At 37.9% G+C, this 21,088-nt stretch overlaps 2 protein-coding genes across 2 annotated transcripts in view; one reads left to right on the forward strand and one right to left on the reverse strand.

The window, feature by feature from the left end:
* Window positions 1-232: 232 nt before the first annotated feature.
* LOC128266692 (uncharacterized) lies at window positions 233-6,020 on the reverse strand (the record flags this gene model as incomplete). The annotated part of the gene is made up of 3 exons (XM_053003380.1): window positions 233-455; window positions 514-831; window positions 5,877-6,020. Coding segments are annotated over 3 exons (624 nt in total), but the record flags the coding sequence as incomplete, so codon positions are not given.
* Window positions 6,021-6,031: 11 nt separating this feature from the next.
* LOC128266687 (fatty acyl-CoA reductase wat) overlaps window positions 6,032-21,088 on the forward strand; it is a 29,900-nt gene continuing 14,843 nt past the window's right edge. The window contains exon 1 of the mRNA XM_053003376.1: window positions 6,032-6,465. The gene's annotated coding sequence lies outside the window, so the exon portion shown is untranslated. The remainder of the gene's footprint in view (window positions 6,466-21,088) is intronic.

The raw sequence follows: 21,088 nt of genomic DNA on the forward strand, positions 1-21,088 counted from the left end.
GTATTCCTCGGATAAAAGCAATTTTTTGTTCAAATTACTGATGGAGTTGGTAGGTATGTATATTGGATATCACCAAATACTTTTGCTCAAAATCTGAGTTTCAATATTTTCTTTATTTAAAATAAATCAAAAATTGAATGCATAAATGTTGGTCTCAAATAAAACTTTCTTAAATTTCCTTATATAATTTATTTATTATTTTTCTGCGTCATTAATTATTTTCAATTATACGTATTACTCGAAATGATTTAAGAAAATTATTGGACTTTTCCGATTATAGAAAACAACATTTTTTAACTATCTTTAAGATCCTCGACAAAGGTAAAGTATATATTTGTGGCAGCTTGCGGCTTCTTGGTAAATATCCAGTCGATCATCAAAAGATAATCCCCAGTGGGTATGGGAGTAGGCAGCTTCTCGGATCTCAGATAAAAGTTCTTAACTTGTTGCAGACCCTAGTATAAAAGTTGGTATGTATTTTATTTATTTTTTTAGATTTTCCACCCGACTTACCACGTATGGACAGGAGTGATTGAGTGTCGAGTACTCTTTAAAAAGATCCCAAACAATACGAATTAAAGCGTTATTTCTCCGTCGTATAAACTGACAGCCGTCGAAATTGACGCTATAGAGCCATGGCTTGTAGCCATTGGCTCTTTTAAATAATTGGGCCTTCACTATTACATCGTGCACCGGATGAAGCAAGTTAGCATCGACATTAAGGCAGACTTTATTTCGATTCACGGCTCGAAGGCGACACACACCGAACTCCACCCAGGATTTGTTGTAGGACTCACATACTGCATTGGTCAGTTTAAAAATAACAGCACCCTTAAATATATAACACATTACTGAGGATGTTTGACGGGAAAAAAACAGTTTTTACACTTTGAAAATGCTCAAACAGCAAAATTAGCAGCCAAATGACCAGTACCCTCTTCATGATTTGGCTGCTAATGGAAGTGTGATACAAATTCTAAAAAAATCTCCTTGTTTTAGGCTTTGTCAACAAATTAGATACTCGTGTCTGTGCCAATAATTATAACATAATTATTTCTACGTTTATAGATTAGCGGGTAATCAATCAATTTTTGCCTCGTTAATTGACAATCTCGTAGCCTGAGTATTTTACAATATTTATTCTTTCCATTTTATATAAATGTGCATTTCTAGGCCCATTGCCTTTTAAATTTGACTTTGAAAAATGCCACAAAATGCATTAGACCCTGTAAGCCCTTAATTTTATAATCTATTCATAAAGCTAGTCCCAAACGATTGCGTACCATCATAATAATTGCCTTGACTGAGTTTTTGGAGCTGACCTTTGACCCAGTCAGCACGTAATTATTATTTAAAAGCCTCTTTGATGCGTTAACTTGGCTTTTACTGCCGTCCAGTTGAAGCTTCCCCACTTGTCAGCACTTTGAAATTGACGCCGGAAAACCTTTTTCCCCATCAAAGATTCGGGTATGTGAATCCCTAGCTAATTGCCTGCGTATTTTTTTCCCTCACTTGATTGCCAATTGATGAAAGTCAAATATTATTAGATTCGATAAACAAACAATTGAGTAACACTCAAAGTCGGAAGTCAAGTACACGCCAAGTTTAAGGCCTGCCATAGGAAAACTCTAAATTCCATTCTATCGACCCCCACATCTAACAGATTTCATTCCTATAGGAATCAGGGGTATATTCTATGTGAAAGAAGTATGTTAGATTTTAAAATATAAATCTTAATCAAATGTAGACTTAAAAGTCTTAAAGTTATATTTTATATTACAAAAATAATAACAATTATAATAAATTAAAGTGTTTATCGATTGTATTTTTCCATATAAGGTTTCCATAAAGTATATTTTTACAATTCTCTAGATTCTGTTTAAGATCTTTTGAGAATACAATTCTATTTATTATTTCAAATTTAATTGTTGATTGTTAAATCGGTGTCAACAATGCAATCAAATTGACGTCAGCAACGTCTGTAATTTCCATTTTAAATTAAATTATTGTTTAACTGCAAGGAGTGCTCTGTATCTAATTTCCATGCCAAATTAGATAAGTTATTTTTAAGCGAAGGAATGAATGACCGGGTATCTTGCAGTCGAAAACTCGGCTATTGTTTACATCTCGTTCCCCTACCTGTTTTCATTAATGGCCTGACAACACCTGTCAACCAAAAGTCATGTCCGTGTCGACGTCAGCCACTTGGCCAGTTAACTGCTGCCCCTTCCGATCCCCGATCCCCAAACTGCGATCCCCCATCCCCGACTCCATCCCCAGATCCCCAGATCCAAACCCACTTGAGAAGCATTTGCTTATCCCCGAGTAGAATTAATAGATTTTCATACATTTTTGCACTCTCTGCGAAGCACACGAAACCCAATCAATAAAGCACTCGAATGCATTTAGCTGAATCGCTTTGCCGGCTTCCACTGTACCCCATCCCCATCCCCATCTGCCTCGGACTTCCACGAACATAAAACCCCAGAAAACCCCACGGAACCCCACAGAACCCCCGGAATGAAGATGTTGCTCCATGCAATTCGGCGAGTTGTTGCTTGCACGATTTGTTGCCGTGGCCGACCGTCTTTGAACCCGCTCTGAATTTCAATGGATGCCGTTCATCCATGTCCATGTGTGTCTTCCAGTGTGCGATTGTGATGTGTGCAGCCAATGTGTTGGTAATTTTGCGTTCTAACCGTGACTGATATTTTTATACTCTCGATGGATGGAATTGCGAAATCGTTCGAAAAAAGCGTGGTCAACACAATAAACAATAAACAAATTCCCTAACAAATTATTCAAGGAAAAATGTTCTAAATTTAACTTTTTTACAGTAGAATTTGAATACTGTCATTTGTTGACTTTTCAATTAGAGAGTAAGTAACTTAAAACATTTTTAAGTTCACAGAAATGGTTTTATTTCAGTTAAGATCGAGCTGAATACTTTAAGCTAAAAACAAGAGTATAGAATAAAAGTGGAAAAAACAAATATTACTAATATACATTTAAATTCTTTCACATTTAGTTGTGTGTTTCTCATTTCTATTAAATTATTTTAAGAAATATTTTGTATTACTCCTCTGCTTATTTTAGAGCTTTCGACTAACATCCAGATGATATAATAAAATCTTAATGATCAAAGTATCTTAATTAGTCTTTAGAGTAAGAAATTTAACAGATATACTTTTTTTGAAGGGTATCCAAAGCATCAGATGGCATTTTTATGCTATAAGAACATATTGGAGACGGAGGCGCACGCTACGATGCGTTGAGTCATAAAATAAATCAAGGTGCTCGACACCAGAGTCAATAGTAAATCACGGCAGAAACGGCAAATTACCAGACACTAGCCCTCTCATCATGGAGTCTACTCGAATAATTATGCAGTGACGAGACGATTTTCCGTACTCCATACTCCGTATACCGAATTAGCCCTGGCAATTACCTTTCGGATTTGCAGCTCCTAGACTTTGACTTTGATTTCTTTTGGATGTCGATGTTGTTTTTGCTACTTCTGTTTGCCTGGCGTTATTTGCTTGTTGATTTGCCAGAATAACGCATGGCAAAAACCCGAATGACTTGGCAATTTGCTTAGGCTATTATCGCGATGATGGCGCTGACCAGTTTTGGGGGTGCAACCATTTAGATGGATTCGAGATTTCGGGCCGGATTCTGACGACGGCGGGCGACAAGTCCAAGGTCAACTTTTGTTTTTTTTTATTGCTCCATTTTGGTGGGTTCTTAAAATCCGGTTGCGTTTATTGCATTTGGATTTCACTGCGACTAAATGGCAAAGCCGCATGGTTATTGCGATACGATTACGCCATGGAGGTGCACGCTATTGCTCAACCCATAAACTTTTTATGTTTGATTAAAGAAACGATAATCATAGCAAGCTATTTAAATGATTAGCCAAAAAATTATGTTGAATTGCACTTTAAAATCGTTTTTACTATTGAAATAAAAAAATAAATAGATAAAAATATACTTCCTTATCTGTAAATCTTGATTAACAACTTCAAAAGTCAATATATAGTATGATAATTTTAGAGACAGGTGTGAAAACAGATTTCGCGCTTAATTTTCAATAACCCTTGGTGAGAAATTCAGCTTTCTTACTTTAAATAAATAGTTCTGTTTATAGGTATTGTCTCATTTCAACTGTTTTACCCATGTTTATTCACACAATTCCAAACCTAGTTTGCTGTGTAAATATATTGTAAACCATCCGCCTACGATTTACTTATAAAGGTAAGTCATAAATTCAAAATTCCCCACAAGTCTTACTTTTAAGTGACAGATTGTACATTTAATTAAATAGCATTTAAAAGGAATTACACAACAAAATCCTAGCCTTACACATTGTACTTATTAAGGCATCAAAAAATGTGCAACCCATTGTGCTTCCAAAATAAAGTAATTAAACATCAAAAGCGAATCATGTCATTGTCAGATCTGAACAAGATCGGATCATAACGTCGAAGTGTGCACTTGAGTGGCTTTTGATGAGGGCACCATTAATATGCAATGGTTGGTTCGCAAATATTGCTTTATTATTTTGTTATTTTGCATTTGTCATTAATGGGCCTTTTGTTTTGTTTTGCGTCGGTACAGCATTTATGCGAGATATATTCGGGTTTATAGACTCTGCGTCGTCTGGCTTTGTTTGGTGTGAGAAGATACTGCGTTGAGATACAGATGGGATCGGCGACAAAACATGCTGGGAATTACGTGATTGATGGCGGACCTGCGATTACCGCAAAAGCAGCTAAAAAGTACAGAACTGAGTATAGAATGCTTTGGCGAATATATTATAATCGCTGGGATATGTATATGCGAAATCAGTGAAATCTTGTCGCGTCTAAAAAGGAAAATCACAGAGCAAATGCAAAATTTATGAGCGAACTACGTCGAACGACGTCTCCGGGCGAACGGAGCAGGAATATCAAGTGGGCCGGGAATTTCGATTGGGATTGGGCGGATGTGGACTGCACTGGAGGATGAGTCAGCCCGAGGTCCGTGTGGGTTCAGCCCTGTCAGCCAGATCAAATTTTACAGATGGGGTCCAGGCTCCAATATTGTCTCTAATTAACCCTCAAGCCAGGTAAATAATTACTTTAAGTTGTGGAAAACTTAGCTTAGGGTTGGTAAAATAAACATTTGTTTTCACTGCCCGAGTATGAAACGAAATTATATACCAAATGGTGCACAATTTTTATGACAATTTCAGAAGCTGATTATTAAAAGTGCAATTAAAAGTAAACAACATTTTTAGATTAGGAACTCCCCTGCGTATGGGTTATATTTTAAAAATTAGTTTAAAGCCATTAGACTTTTAAATTTTTTTGGGTTTTAGTCTTTTTATATTTTTGTAAAGCTTAATTGACTTTAAATACTTCATACATCATATCTTCATAGAGCTCGAAAGTACATGATATATTAAGCCTTTCAATAAAATATAAAAAAGTCAACTAAAAGTTTTTGTATTGTCTTTCGAATATAATGTCATTAATGCCCTTAAGTATTTTTGTTGTTAATTTCGTCTTTATAAGTATTATATATTCTATATATTAAACCTTTTTACTTGAAACATGTGCCCCAATTTTTAGAATATATGGTATGGATCTTGCATTTTAGACGCCATTTTAACCCAACTGACCAGCTTTCAAGTGGGGTACGGTGTTAATCTCTTTTTTTTTAACGGCTCACTGGCTTTACGAGTTTTCATAAAATTGGACCATAATAACATTCGCACTAGCCAACACCGATGCTCAGGTGCGGTTAGTTACATACTTCAATCCGCAGTCCAAACTGCGCCACTCAATTTGGCTTGTTTTTTGGCGCTGCCGCTGCCGCTGCTAAGCTTCGCTTACCGCCCACAAAACGCTGCAGTTGCCGTCGCAGTCGACGCTGATCTGCCGCTGCTGAGCTGCCGAACCGCCGAACCACCGAATCACCGAACCGCTGAGCCACTGAGCCGCTGAGCCGTCGACGTCAGGTGTTGTGGTTTTTGCAAGCCGTGTTTAAGCTGAGTCTGTTTTCGTCTGCCTGGCAGCGCGGTTCTGGAACGCGTAACGCTCGTCTCGTCTCGTCTCGAAAAATAACTTTTTCCAACTCGGGACTTAATTCGGTTTTCGTATCGATTCGGATCGGATCGTGGCGCGCTCCCAGTTTTTTCAAACCTGTCGCAACTATTTTGGAATCCCTCTTTTCTATACACTTGTGCAAGATTGCGTGCCGCTTTGAGAAGCGCGTAAAAAACCAATTGGAAAAAAATATATTTCGAAAGTGGTGGCCACTCAAAAAAAGAGAAAAAATACAGAAATTGGCAACATTGGTATATCCCTGTGCGAGAGAAAGAGGAAGATTCGTGTGGCCCTCTGTAATTAGCCAACAATTTGTCGAAATCCACTCCACCGCCATCGAATCTGTGGGCGTGGGATCTGTGCAGCCAGCAATTCGGTGAGTCTTGAATTACATGGGATTAGAGCCAATCTGCTCTATTACTGCGCCACTCGGCGGTAATCGTATGACAAATGCCAATACGTACACGGCAACTGTAGTGGCTTTCTAAAAAATACCCAAAACGAGTTGGATTCGCTCCACAGGTCCAGGAGGGGCCGACAAAACCATTTTTTCATAGCTAACACACAGGCATTCACGAAAAAATGTGTGAAATTTCATTGAATTTCCCAAATTTTATACACAAACACAAGCGATTGGGAAATAATTCATTGTTTTGCCATTGCAATGAGAGTTACGGCAGGCAAAGAATTGATAATCACCAGTTGGATTATTATATTACCTGCGTGGTCTTTGTGTATATTCGAACGGGTTTTGCATATGGCCAAACCCAAAAAAATAATTGATTAGATTGGGAAAAACATTTGTTACTGGATCAGACTCAGGTTTTTTTCAAGCCATATTTAAATTATCTGTTAGCACTGTTAGTCTTATTTATTTATCAGAAAAATACCTGTGACATTTCGTTGCATATATATGGAGTAATAAATATTTTGAAAGGCACCACAAATTAAATCTGGGCAACAGTTTTATTTTGAAGTCCACATAACGGTTTAAGATAATAGATTTTACAAAGAATTGTGAATAAGGGATGCTTAAATTTTGATATTAAAAACTTATATGCATTTGCAAAATTTAAATGCATTTGAAAATGTTTCAGTAAAATGCCTTAGGAGTTTAAAATTCGTATTTATTATATATATTGTATATTGACACGCAATGAAATAACGATGCATTAATTATGTTGAAACCATAATCCGTATTTACTTAAGTTGCCTGGAAATATACAGCACTGGAAAGTTTTATAGAAAGCTTAAATAAATAAATAAAACAATGTTATTTGTGTTTACGTGTTTTAAAGTCCTTAATGGTAAACAGTTGAAATTTAAGTTATACAAAAAAGACTTTGCTGAGACTGTAAAGTCCTTTAAACAAACATAATTAAATGGTAATGAAATGCATGCAATGAAATATTTATGTCATGATTATGTTTATACCATGTATAAAGAATTAAAAAATTGGATTTATGTCTGCCGACAATAAATGCCTTTCAAGGATGTTAAGTCACACTGGGCGGCAATTAAAAATTGCGCTGGGAAAACCCAGCCACTGACAACACTTTAATTAAAGCTCGAAAAAATAGTGCTAAACTTCATGTCATAGCAATTCAATTAATTCGCAATTTATCAAAATACTCGTGCCCGGGCATTGTCAGTGCCAGGGCTTTTTGATTCGGCCAAACATATTTCATTTGTCCACCACAAACAACTCGGATTCGTGGATGGGAGTGGGTGTGGGAGTGGGTATGGGTATGGGTTTGGGTGGCTCTGTGGGCCGAAGAGGGGCGTCAAGTGGAAAATAATCGATGATGTGCCCGGGCACAATGCAAACATTGAATCAAAGTCAAATAGCATTAAACTTTTTGAACTTGCGTGGCGGGGCAAAAAATGAAATAATAATAAAAGTTTGCCCGCCTTGCGAGAGGCGTGAAGGCGCACATAAAAAAGGTGTGGGGTAGTGGGTTTTCGTGGGATCTAGAGTTTTTGGGATCCGACGCTGCAGTTTCGGGTCCCTCAGTCCCTCATCCTTGTTTTTTTTTTTTTTTGGGTTTTTTGGGTTTTTTTTTTTTTGGAAAGAGCGCAGCGTAGCGCAAATATTTGACAAATCCCGCGAAAAGTCTGCTTATGTTGTCACCTCGCTTCGTTTTTCGCCCGTTTTTTCCGTTTTTTCTTTTGTTCAACGAGAGGATGGTATAACTGAGATGGGATTTGCAGTTTGACTGGCACTGGGCCAGTCATACTGATTGGGATTGGCCGGAAGACAGTCGTCGGAACTTAAAGCGTTCGACAGTGTTTTCAATTTGCATGTGAAAATCAAAAACTGCATTTGCATGCATCTATCGCGGTGTAATTTATATTTCGCACTTTGTGCACTTTTTCGATTTGTTGTTGTTTATGCAACTTTGCGAGTTGCCTTGCGAATGCCAAAGGAAAGCAAATGCCTGCTGCCCCAGACTCTTACTAACGAGTGCAGGCGCGTGTCTGTATCTGTATCTGTATCTGTATCTGCATTTGTATCTGTATCTGTATCTGCAGCTATATCTGTATCTGTATCTGCAGCTATATCTGTATCTTGTGGATACAGCCCCTTGTATTCGAACAGCCGATCAGGTGAAGGCGAACGTAAATGCGCCAATTTGTATGCAAGCAGCATTAATCGAGGGGTAATCCGGCAGCAATGCATTGCACACGGGTCTCGGCACTCGGCACTCGGCTCTCAGCCAAAGTCAGAGGTAGAGGTAGAGCCAGAGTGTTTCGGCCTGGCCAAGAGGGGCAGCTAGCATTACGTGAGATGTGCAATTGCACGAAATTGATTTGCAATCGATAAATGTGCGAATATTGCTTCTGCTGCGAATTAGCAGCCAAAACAGCCAAAGCATTTGAAGCGACCAAAGACGCTCTTCGTTTAGCATTGGCCAAAGCGTGTAAAATGTGCATAAATCACACTCAACGACCACCTGGCCATGAATCTAATTGGGAACATCTTCATTTCATTTGTTTAGTGGCCAAGATGTGTTGAGTAATGTTTTCATTGTACCAGAATTTGTATCTCAAATGTCTGCACATTTTCAGCAGACAGATTGGAATCTCATTTGTAAATAAATTCAAACTCTTAGAACTTTACAATTAATCTGAAATAATTTTTGTTTTTATTTGGGTTGAATTCTAATCACATTTATGTTAAATTCCAATTAAAGCAAAAGGTTGACCTCTAAAAGAAATTGTGTAGTTATACGAAAAACACAGTGCGCTCAATTAATAGTTTGTCTTAATTATGAGCTGTTTTTCTGTGCGCTACATTTTGAATAATTTAATACTTAAAGCACACAGCAAATATGTTTAAAACTCTCACTCATATCTGTGCTGCTGTAATTTTAGTTTTAAGTTAATAATTTATCAAGCGCTTTCTATCTGACTGCTGATATAAATTGACTGTTCGTTAACTATTGATGATCCATTGATAAAAGCTTAACCAAAACAGTGCAATTAGTTATTTGTTTTAATGATATAATGTAATGGCAAAATGGTTTTAATTCGTTGTGAATTTGTATTCAAATATATCTGAATTTTCATTTAGTTGTCTGGAATTTTACTACGCAATGATGCTTCCTTTTTCTTATTTATATTTTGTTGGGCCTGAATAATATATATTTCTTTATAAGCTTAGCTTAGCCTGGCTTATAAAACTCGTTCAATTTAATGTACAATGTATTTACCACATCAACAATATCTATCAACTTTATTTTGATCGTTTTCCAGGCAAATTTAAGTCGTTCCTCGACCGTGTACTTGTGTGTGTATATCGTGGTTTGGTGTGCTCGCTTTGTGCTGCAAAAATTGAAAAATCAAACACAAGGAAAACCACTCGAGATTCAGCAGTGCAATCGATTGCAACAGTGGTGTTAGTACGACTAGTAGCCACTGACAAGGTCAGCACTTTGGCTTTTATTTGGGGCCCGGCGGTTGTCGCATTCTAAGCAAATCGCTTAAGCTACATAGCTATATATATATATATATATGTACATGTATTTGCCACGACGACTCATTGTGGAATCGTTGAATTGTCGAATCGTGGCCCGGCCGTAATACACGTATTAATCTTGCCTCGCTTCTTGTTAGATGTGTTTTAGACGCTTAGACGTTGCTTTTGCGGTGGCAGCTTTGGCTTTGGCAGCAACAAGTGTTTAATTGCGATAAATGCACCTGACCGCCTTGAGCCTGAGCTTGGGCTGAAACTCGGACTGGGTTTGGGCAAGGCTTTCTGGTTCTCTCAGAATCTTCGGTTGGTCGATTGGCCAGTTGGCCGTTGGCGATTGAAAGGTCAACTCGGCAAAGGCATTGAACGTGAACGTGGCCCGAAACTCTGCACTTAAAGTTGGCCACAATTTTTTCCTTTCTGTTTGTCAACGTTTTTGGGCCAATTAAGAGGGGGCCCCATAACTTTTAGCATGGCCATTTAAGCATAAACCCCGGCCATGTACATCCTGTAACGGCTTTTTAATTATGCATGTCGCTATGAAATCGACGCTGGCCGACTAAAAGGTTTGCCAGCGCAGTCAACTGGGTCATTACCATGGCCTGGCTTTGATCTCCTGCTGATGGGGCCGTAAAAGACTTACTCCAACTGGTTATAAAGCAAGTGAATTGTCTTGAATGTAATGTGCCATAAAGACATAAATTAGAGTTTGGCCCAGAGACGAGGAAGATTTCGACCTCAGTTGGCTCAGGTTAGACATTTGCTGCCATTTTCGGGAGCACTCCTTGACCTTGTGGTGTATTATTAGGTTACTTGGGTCTCATATGCTCATAAACACTCCCTGTTTAAGATATTAGGTTTCTTTAAAATAAAATGGCTTAAATTAGGAAATAGAAAAGGTCTTTCTTTAAAAATTGTGCCTAATACTACTCCTTTAATATAACCCCTTACATAAATTATATTACTTATAACTTGCTTTAAACAATTTAAAAATATTATATTTTAAGTGGTGGGGTCTTATTCTAATAGATATTTTAATAAATCAGCTACATTTAATGAAGAAGCATTAACCAAAATAAAATATTGAGGGATTAAGAACAATATAATTTTAAAAAGTAAAGTTCGTTTAACTTAAATACTTGCGTCCATAACAATTTAAATGTTTTATTAATTTTTTCGTAATTTATAAGTTTATTGTATAATCATGCGGAAGTTTTCAGGAAAATTCCCAGACTTTGCTTTGATTTTATTTTACATTATAGAACATTAAAATCTTAAGTTAAATCAGAATTTTAATGTTCAATTAATACTAATTGAATTATTGCAATTGAGACTTGATTCGTCGAGTGGAATATTTTTGCCAGACTTTTGGCAAGTCATGTTTCCAGCTACAGATATTGAACAATGATTTGCATCATTTGGCAGGCAATAAACTGTAAGATTCGGTGTTCGATTTCAATCGGAAATCACGCATGCCGCAGCCAGTGGCTCGGATTGCTGGCAACTTCCTCGAGTTGCGATCGAGCGGAACCCTTAACCCACTGCCGCCTTAACCTGCCCTGGCCCGCCTTAACCCGCCCTAGCCCGCCAGTAGCAGTGAGTCACGGAGTGGAACTCGCCGTAATGCGAACCACAGTGCGTGAAAATGAGTAATAAAGGAAACATTGCCACAAATTGATGCACTACGCAGTGTGCTGCTACCTTTAATTGAATTATTAATTATGTACCTTAATGAATGCATAATTGAATAATAAACTACGTGCACACGCCTCCACAATTGTTGTCGGTTCGGTTGTGGAATCGTTTTGTGCCCTTTTGTTTTTTCACTCGCCCAGCTTCTGTTGTTAACCTTTTAACTTTTGTGCACCGAACCGACCGGAGTGAACCAATGTTTCGCGTAGTAAACATAAGTTGGGGCTCATTAAGTAATCACATGGAATATTCCCGCAGCCAATTAAACCAAAAAGCCGCAAAAGGGGCGCGGGGAATGGTAATCGGAATGGGAGTCCACCGAGATGGATAGACAACATCGCTCACTGCCGGATACAGATATATGTATATTGCGATACTGTTTCAGAGTTTCAGAGTTTCAGATACAAATACAGATACCGATGCAGATGCAGATGCAGATACGAATGCAGAATACAGACACCAGATACAATTAAATTCGATTCAGGAAGCATTTATGCAGTTTGCATACATTTAATATATATACCGAAACGTATGTATATGTATTTCCCATTCGATTGCTTTTTGCCCATCCATACACAGAAGCACTTGCAGCTATAAAACTGCAACTGAAGCTTCTTTGATGGAACATTTTTGAAATGCATTGTAAATAAATAAATGGGGAATTTCTTTAAATGCCAAACGTTTCCAAATGGTCCTTTTACTGAAATATTAGTGGGATGAAAAGTTTAGTTGGCTGTAATTAAACCAATCTTAAAGGATAAAAAAAATGATCTTAAAGTGTGATAACTGTTCTGTTTTTCACTTCTCGTCTGTAGTATCTGTTTTAATAATTTAATATTTAAAACCTCTTATTCAATTTATGAATTTGTTGAAAAGATTTAGACTTAGCTTTAATTTATCGGAAATCTAAAGTTTTCACAGTTTAATCTAGTACATCATCTCCTGAATGAAAGATCGCACATTTTCGAAAATGTACTCAGTACTTTTAATCCATTTTTTATCATAATCCCCAAATAGTACCAAATATTCAAAATACATTTAACTATTTTGATTTTCTATTGCGCAATGCTGAAATACCGTTATTCAATTATGAAAATAAAATAGTAAGTGCACACTTCATATGAATCAAACCGCATTTCCCCATAGTGCCTCCTGAACGACACATTATTGTATTATGTCAAAAATAATTTGAAAATCGTAGAAAAGCCGACATCCTTTGTTGTTGCCGTTGCCGTTAATGTTGATGTTGTGCATTTGTAATGAGCCAGCATTAGAGCAATCAGCTTGAATTGGTTACTTTGGACAGACAACCCGCCCCCCCCTGTCACACACACACTAAAATAACCCCCCTGCCACACACATTTCACACACCCCCCATGGTTGCACCATACTGGGCAATGCTGTAAAAAACAATTTGCAGACAATTTTCAGTGTTTCAATCAAACAGGTTTGACATAATTTCAGCAGCCCCACGAAATGTTGCCAATCTGACAATCATAGTCTACTCGGCCAGTTGAAGGGGAACGGGACTGGGAATGAAAATGAAAATGGGTGGCGGTGTGTTGTTTTTTGGGGGAACGGGACAAGTTTTCCAGACGTTGATAAACTGGCCAAACGTTTCAATCCCGACTCCATTCCACACACACGCAATTCCAGTTGCAGTTTCAAGTCTTGGCCAGGCCCGCCGGGCATTTGCTATTTGTATCTCGCAGATGCATAGATACGTGGCCAGTACAAAACGTGAACCGTTTTACACTCCTGCCTTACTTTGTGGGGGATTTTCGGTTTGTTTGCACAACTCATGCGACATTTGGCCGGTACTCCCCCCCAACCCCTTTCTTCTTCGTTTTTTTTTTTCCAATTCCACTTCATACGCACTGGCCACCATTGACCGTTGTCTCAGTTTCGTATTGCTTCCCAATTTATAAGCCAAAGCTTTGCCCGTTTGCGTGCGCATTTTGGCCACATTGACCAAAACTAACTTACTCGCCAACAAACGGGGAAAATATATCAGGAGAGGGGCTTGAAGAGGGGAAGATTTCAACTAAAAGCCAACAAGTCGCTACCAACTTCCCATCAATAAATGAATACCAGGAACCGTGGTTGCTGATTCATTTGACGTCCCATAAACAAACTAAGTACTTTTCTATGTACTAAAAATGTATATTTGTGGTGATTAATAACGTTTCCATTTTTAAAAGGATATTAAAAATGCTCACCGTGATTAACAAGCAACTATGTCACCCAGAGCTTACCTTTAAAATATAAACAATGCATTTAGCTGTCTGTTAAAATAATAAACTTCTTATACTTTAAAATCTTCATTACATGTTTACATTTCAAGAGTAAAGAGATAAACTTAAATTTTTGTAAGTTATGATTATATTGTGTATAAACAGGTTTTGATTTGTTTTTTTTTTTACAATTTTAAAATATATTGGAGTTAAACTGATTATGATTAAATTACAAAAGTCATATAATCACATAAAAATGAGTATATGCTTACGATAACTATGTTATTTTTCCTTTCTATCCTGATTCCAATTTCCATATGATCTGAAACCACTGTTGCTCAGCTCCTTGGCAGCTCTCATACATTTGCCTGCGACTTTTGTGCTTTGGTAATTTGTTTTAAATATTTGGTTAAAATATCATAACGCACGTACGCTGGGCCACTTGTACGTGGTATCTAACAGATAGATGTGAAAATAAAAGTTGTTTGCTTTGCCACCAGTACGGCAACTGCAAGGTGTGGTGCCGGGGGGCCCCCTAAATAAGATTCTCATGGCAACTTGAAGACGAGGAAGGGGATCCAGTGAAATTGTGACCAGCGATCAGGGCCTAACTAACTAACGGGTTCCGGATACGTGCCAGCCTATCCACCGATCTGACTGTGAATCCGTTCGATCCAAATTCGAATTTCTTTCGATTCGATTCGATTCGCAACTGGGGACATTGTTATGCATTACGCGCCCAAAAAGCACCGTCGAAATGCGACGTGTGCGCGGGTTTTGTTCCTGTGCCGCGGTTACCAATTGCGACCCAGTCCCAGTTTCGAAATCTCCCGGCTTTTTCCACACTCTACGTGACAGCATTCGGTGGGCGACCTTCGGGCCGAATCGAAAAAATGTGCATAAAAATGGAAATGGGTGTAGAAAGCCCGTTGGCTTTTTTACACTACTGTGTGAATAACTAAATATATGTGCCCGAACTAAGTTCCTAAAATCATAAAAGGGTTAGGAGCTATATTTCTATCTTGGCTAGCTATATTTCTGCTATCCTCTAATCAAATCCGTGTCTTAAGTGGCCAAGAAGGATTCTTTATTCAAAATATTTATTTTTTTTACAGTTTTTATATGTAGTAAACACATTTTTTAATCGAAAATAAGGCTTTAATTGTTGTTCTACATCTACCACACCTTATAACCATTAACTCGAAATTTCAAGCCTGTTAAAAATTAATTGGAAGCACCTATGACTGGAAGTAAACAGTACTTAAAATAAATATATACCTTCCATCACTGCTAACTTCCTACAATTAACACTTGAGTAATTCGTTAGTTTAGTGAGCACTTTAATTGTCATTTCGATCATGACCGGTAAGACGCTACTCAACTTGATTTATTTATTAGGTAATGCCAGACTATTGATTAGTCAGGTATTTGAGCGATTTGTCTGGAAGCTAACTTTCCATTCGCATTTGCACATTCAACTCGTCCCTTAGTCCGTCATAATTGATGCATGCCAGCGATTAAGCCATTACACGAATGATGCTGTTGGCCCAGTTGCATCCAATTGATAGTGGCCAGAACAAGGGCCAGAACTGTTGAACCAGTTACCAGGGAAATGCAAGGCACCGAAGCCAAAGCTATCGCTATAGATGCAGCTATAGCATGGCCAAAGCCAAAGCCATGGTCAAAGCGGATAACATGCCGATCATATCGGTATGCAAAGTGCCTCCGGGTCCTCTGATTCCACCACGAGCAGCCGCAAAAAAGAAGCTGGAATAAAATAATATAAAATGGAATAAAATAAGAGCCAACAAAAACCCCGGGAAAAGAAGTTCCCTTGTGGCTCGAAAATTGCAATACCCTAATCAATAGTATTGACCACTTTCGCATATCAAAGTGAACAGAGATTATACTTTCAAACCCGAATTTAACAGTCAAAGATTTATAAATTACTTAAAATATTTTTGGACATTGAATGACAATGACAATATGAACACAAGTCAAGAACCGTCTGAAACAAACCTGTTTTACTTTTTTGTACGAGAATATACGGTCAAGTTGACAGGCTTTTGTTTTCTTTATTACTGCTTACCTGTTGAATTAATAAATGATGTTCTACTTGTTTTGCTTTTAACGTTCATCTTTTTCAAAAAGATGCAGCTATATATTAGTTCGAGATTTTTATGGAGATGTAGAGAGAAAAAACTGGTTTGAGAATGTATGGATAATTGCAGAGTGTAGAACAATGCGGAAATTTGGAATTTAAAAATGATTATATTATTATGTTAATAAAAATAACTAGTATTCTTAGTCTTAATAAATTATTTTTGACTACGTTAAATGTTAGTTGAGTTCAAATCCAAGTATGCCCGTTTTCCTGTAGGGTATCGATAGTAATGCATGCAGACATACGATATTGCCGACATGATGGAAAATCATAAAATCAAAGAGGGCGGGGAGGACTGCAAAAGAAAAAAGAAAACCAGAGGGCCGAGGGATGGGTGATATTGTGCCATTTGAGGGGTTTTTGTGGGCTTGAATTAAGCGAAAGGCTGCTGGACGAACAGTGCTGAGCGCAGCAAGACAAGAATCTAGTTCATGCTTTAATAGCATGGGGCATTCTAAAAAAAATATGTATGTGCACACGCGCTGACAAACTGTTTTTGCATTTAAATATCTTGTTATTTTTACTGCCGCCGCCGCCGTCGCCGCCGCCGCTGCCGATATTGTTGTTGTGTTGATTTGCTTAAACAAATTTTGTCAACAAGATTAATGCTAATTGAAGTTTTTCAACTTGCCTCGAGTCGATTCCGAAGTCTCTTGTTCAATGAAAGTTTCGGTTCGCCTTCAGCAGAAGTTTGGCCAAGTGCGAAAAGTTACCAACCGAAACGACAACGAACAACATCATCATCCGTCGTTGCTGATAATGATGATGATGACGATAATATAATGATTCCTGGGATGCTGGCGCGGAAGATGATTAACTAGTTGACGTGATGGCTGCGTCAGTTGATCATGACTTTTAATTGGTAAATTACTTGTCCGAGATTCTATTAATGGCCCTGTGGAGCAACTAAGTAAAAAAAAAGTAACTGCTGCCCAGGGAGTGTCTGCAATTAACAACTATTAAGTGCCTTAACATTGAACTTAGCTGCTCTTGAATCGCTTCGCTCCAATTAACACCTGACCAACTTACTCTGTGACTACGCGTTTTTATCGACTTTTGGGGCAGGTTTGGCTTGTTTGCATCCCAGTGAATACTCCGCGAAGAACATTGGGAGTGATTAGAGACCTTTACGCCACTCTAGAGGTTGCATTCATTTAGATAGTGCCAGCGAAGATCTGAGGGGACTGAAGGGGATCTGGTGATGTGAGATTTAATCAATGAGGGTGCCATTGAAGTTATTTACAAAATTTAAAAGAGCTTTTTGTTAAGTTAAAAATTCGTAAAAAATGCCAAATGAGGAATTAAGAAAAAAATTATTTTATTAGGATTACCCATTTCTGGTAGAAAATAAATTAAATAAACACTTCAAACAAAGCATTGAAGCTTTTATAAATCCTTCTTTATTTTCCTTTATTTAAGAGTTTATTAATAATCTCATTTGGCAAATGTAATTTATATAAGCGGTTTTACCTCAAGTCAAATTAAGCAATTAATTAATTTAAATTAATTTGCTTTTCCATTTTATTTCCCAGCACGATGTTCAATAAACTTTATTTAACACTGTAAATATGTTTATGATATCGCACAATTGGTTTGAGCTTTTATGAATGAAACATTTCAATTAGCACTAATTTGCTTTTTAAATTAAGATGTTTATCTAGTTAATTTTCTGAAACAGAATCATGTTCATTTTGCAGCTATAAACTTAAATAGCTAACCGAGAATAAAACAGTTTTTTGGTAAATATTTTCCACTTTTGCAGCAAGGGAATAAATGCTTAAACAAACATTGTGTATAAAAGAGATAAGTTCATTACCAGAATTTTACCTGGTATCCAAAAATTCACTCTGTTGCGTGTCTCAATATTTGATGCCTTTATAGGAAGCGTTCATATAGCATTTTAAAGCAAGCTGCGGATAAAGGTTCATAGGGGATAAAGTTAATTTATCAGCTTTAAAAATTGTTACCAAGGGCAGAAGGGTCTGGGTGTGGATGCCATGTCCTGTATCCCTGACCATTTCCATACCCATTCCCATCTTCGATTGCATTTGGCTGGGGGATTCATTCAATTTCCATTCGTCATTCAATCGGGCATGCAATTCAGTTATGAAAACCGAGTGCTGCGTATTTATTTTGTATCTGTGTATCCTGCCCCTGCCCCTGCCACACACACACATACGCAAGCGAACACAAATTTGTTTGCATTTATGAATATGTATCCCGTCATAGACTCATTTTTATGGGTTCCTTGTTTACTTCTTTATTTCGATTGCGTTTTTTCTACGCTTTTTTCGGATTTTCTCTGGGTAGCCTCCCATAAAGCAGTTTCCCTATGGGCGTGGCCTTTCTGTGGGCGCAATGCAGGCACACACACTCGCACATAAATGTTTGGCCAACGTTAGCTCCCCATGTAATCGATTTAATCATAATCCAGCTTTTACTATTTATTGTTCTGAGTTATAGTATAAATATGTATGCGGGCTGCATTAATACAAACACAAAATATTATCCCTCTTGCTATTGTTGTTACTTTCCGCTCCGGTCTGATTTTGTTGCTAGCTGACTTTGGCTCCATTGGAGCATATTTATGGTTATAGTATGCATAACTGGAGGCAACCATAAAGTAATAATATGAAAGCGTCCAGCCCCATACCGCCTCCATCCGATTTTATCCTTCGTCTACTGTTTCAGGACTTTTGGGATCAGGGGGCGGGCCAAGGAATTCGGGGGCGTGGCAGCGTTGGTAGTGTACAATCATTGATTTTGGTTCAACTTAGTTTTTCTTATGCAAATACGACGAAGGATTTTCCATTCTTACCCTGTCCGCACACTCGCCTATACATATACGTATAAACTATATCCTGACTGGCAGTGTGTGTTAACGCCAGTGGGCAGGATATTGAAATATCCGGTTTATGCTTAAGCATTTATTAAAAAATAAAAAACACAAGCAAGGGCTTTGAATTGATCTGATCGGAGCCCATTGAAATTGTTTTTGATTCAGCAGTTGCAATTGAAAATCTACTTTATTTTACTTTCACCTAGGTCACATTTCTGTGTGTGTCTCTTTTTCCCCAACATACTCTTTCTCTTTCTAAGGCCACACATCCAGTGGCTGATTAAGTTACAACAGAGATTCCGGAATGCAGATGGCTTTGAAGTGCCTGGCTATAAACAAAAGCTGCCACTTGATAAACTTAATATGTTCACAATTTCCATTTCATTTGCCCCATTTTTTGTTTACCTCTGGCATAAAGCATTTTAAAATTGATTGAATCCAGATAGAATTGTTTCGTGTAGACTTGTTAAAAATACATTTTTGTTTATTAAAAACCCAAAGTTTATTGAACGCACAATGAACCAAAAGTATTTAAAAACATTTCAAAACCTATAATAATAAATTCATTTCTAATTATTCAACATTGAGGGTCCATTTGGTCAGGCCTTTAAAAGTTACAAAAGTTTCAAATTACCTGGCCGTAAATCCCAATAATCTCGACACTCCTTTCGCCAATTTTCCTTGGCAAATCCAAAAGATGAAAACATACTCAATTTAAATGCAATAAACAAATGTACACTCGCCATTCCGTTCTTAACTTTCCAAAAAACAGATTCGGTTGAGAACAATGTTTGCATTTGAAATAAATGAAGTAATAACTTTTATGCGATGTTAAACATTTTTATGCAGTCCACAAACATTGCGGAGGAAACATTTTGCTTTATGGAGATTTTTGATTTGCAACAAGCAAAATAAATTGAATGCAATTTGTGGGTAGCATAAAAATGAGGGAAAATACATTTAGCCCCGGGCATTTTGGGCGGCGTAGCGGGGTCTAGACTCGAGGTTGCCGGGGCTGAGTGCATGTGTGTGACTCTGGTATTATCCACAAAATTCGTCCATAATTATATATGTGGAGGAAACTGCTTGTGGCCACGACCAGACACAATTTTGCAATGTTTCTTTTTTGCCTCTAACTGACCCATGTAGTGGGTGCAGCAGCCACAAAAACAATAAATACAACATTGGCAATCAGAGGAATTAACAATAGGGAAAAAACACTGCAAAAGCACTGGCAATACAATGGATGATCATCAGGGGAAAAAAAAGGGGACAAAATGTCCAAACAGAGAAAAGGGTCAACAATTTTGCTTTGAGGGCAAAGGTCACCCCTCCGCAAGTGATAAAAAGTAATGAACAAATTGCTACAACAACAGCCAGCACTCGTAAAACATCTTTGTGCTACTTTGTGTGTGGGTCAGTGGGTCGACTATTGTTCTTCGTCTTCGTCTTGGTCCTGGTCCTGCTTGTTCCTCCTAAATTGGTATATTCGGGGCGTATTCGATGCTCTGGGCTCGACGTTACTAAACCCTCTGGCAGTAGACTCAATGAATTGGGCGTCACACAAGCAGTCAGAGAAAGAAGTCATCGTTTAACAGAGCATAGCAAATGATTTCCTACGACAAATTTGTCACACACACAAAACAATGTGCACGCACAGAGATACAGAGCTGCAGATACAGATACAAATACAGATACAGATACTTTGACAGTCCGCAGATACAGCAAGTTGGGGCACAAAAGGAGACGGATGAAGGAAGTTGGCTGAAGCAACAGTAAATAACATGCACAATGCCAAGATAAAGTGGCAAATGAGCAACACCAACAATGCCAACAATACCAACAATACAGCCGGTACAACTACACCAACAGCATCATCAGTGAATATCGAACAAAAGCTCTCGTACGTGTTAAGCACTCATTGCTGTCAAACATGCCGCGCACTTGACGAAGAAGAATGTTGAACGCGACGTGTGGGAAAGCGAGCTGTAACTGTAGCACTTGCGGCTGATGGCCATCATAGCCAGAGATGCCCGTGGTGTCTGCGGGGTCATCAGATCAGTCAGATCAGTAAAAATCTAGTATTTGTTTCTCTAA

The sequence above is a fragment of the Drosophila gunungcola genome, chromosome 3R (assembly GCF_025200985.1).
Source record: "Drosophila gunungcola strain Sukarami chromosome 3R, Dgunungcola_SK_2, whole genome shotgun sequence".
Classification (NCBI taxonomy): domain Eukaryota; kingdom Metazoa; phylum Arthropoda; class Insecta; order Diptera; family Drosophilidae; genus Drosophila; species Drosophila gunungcola.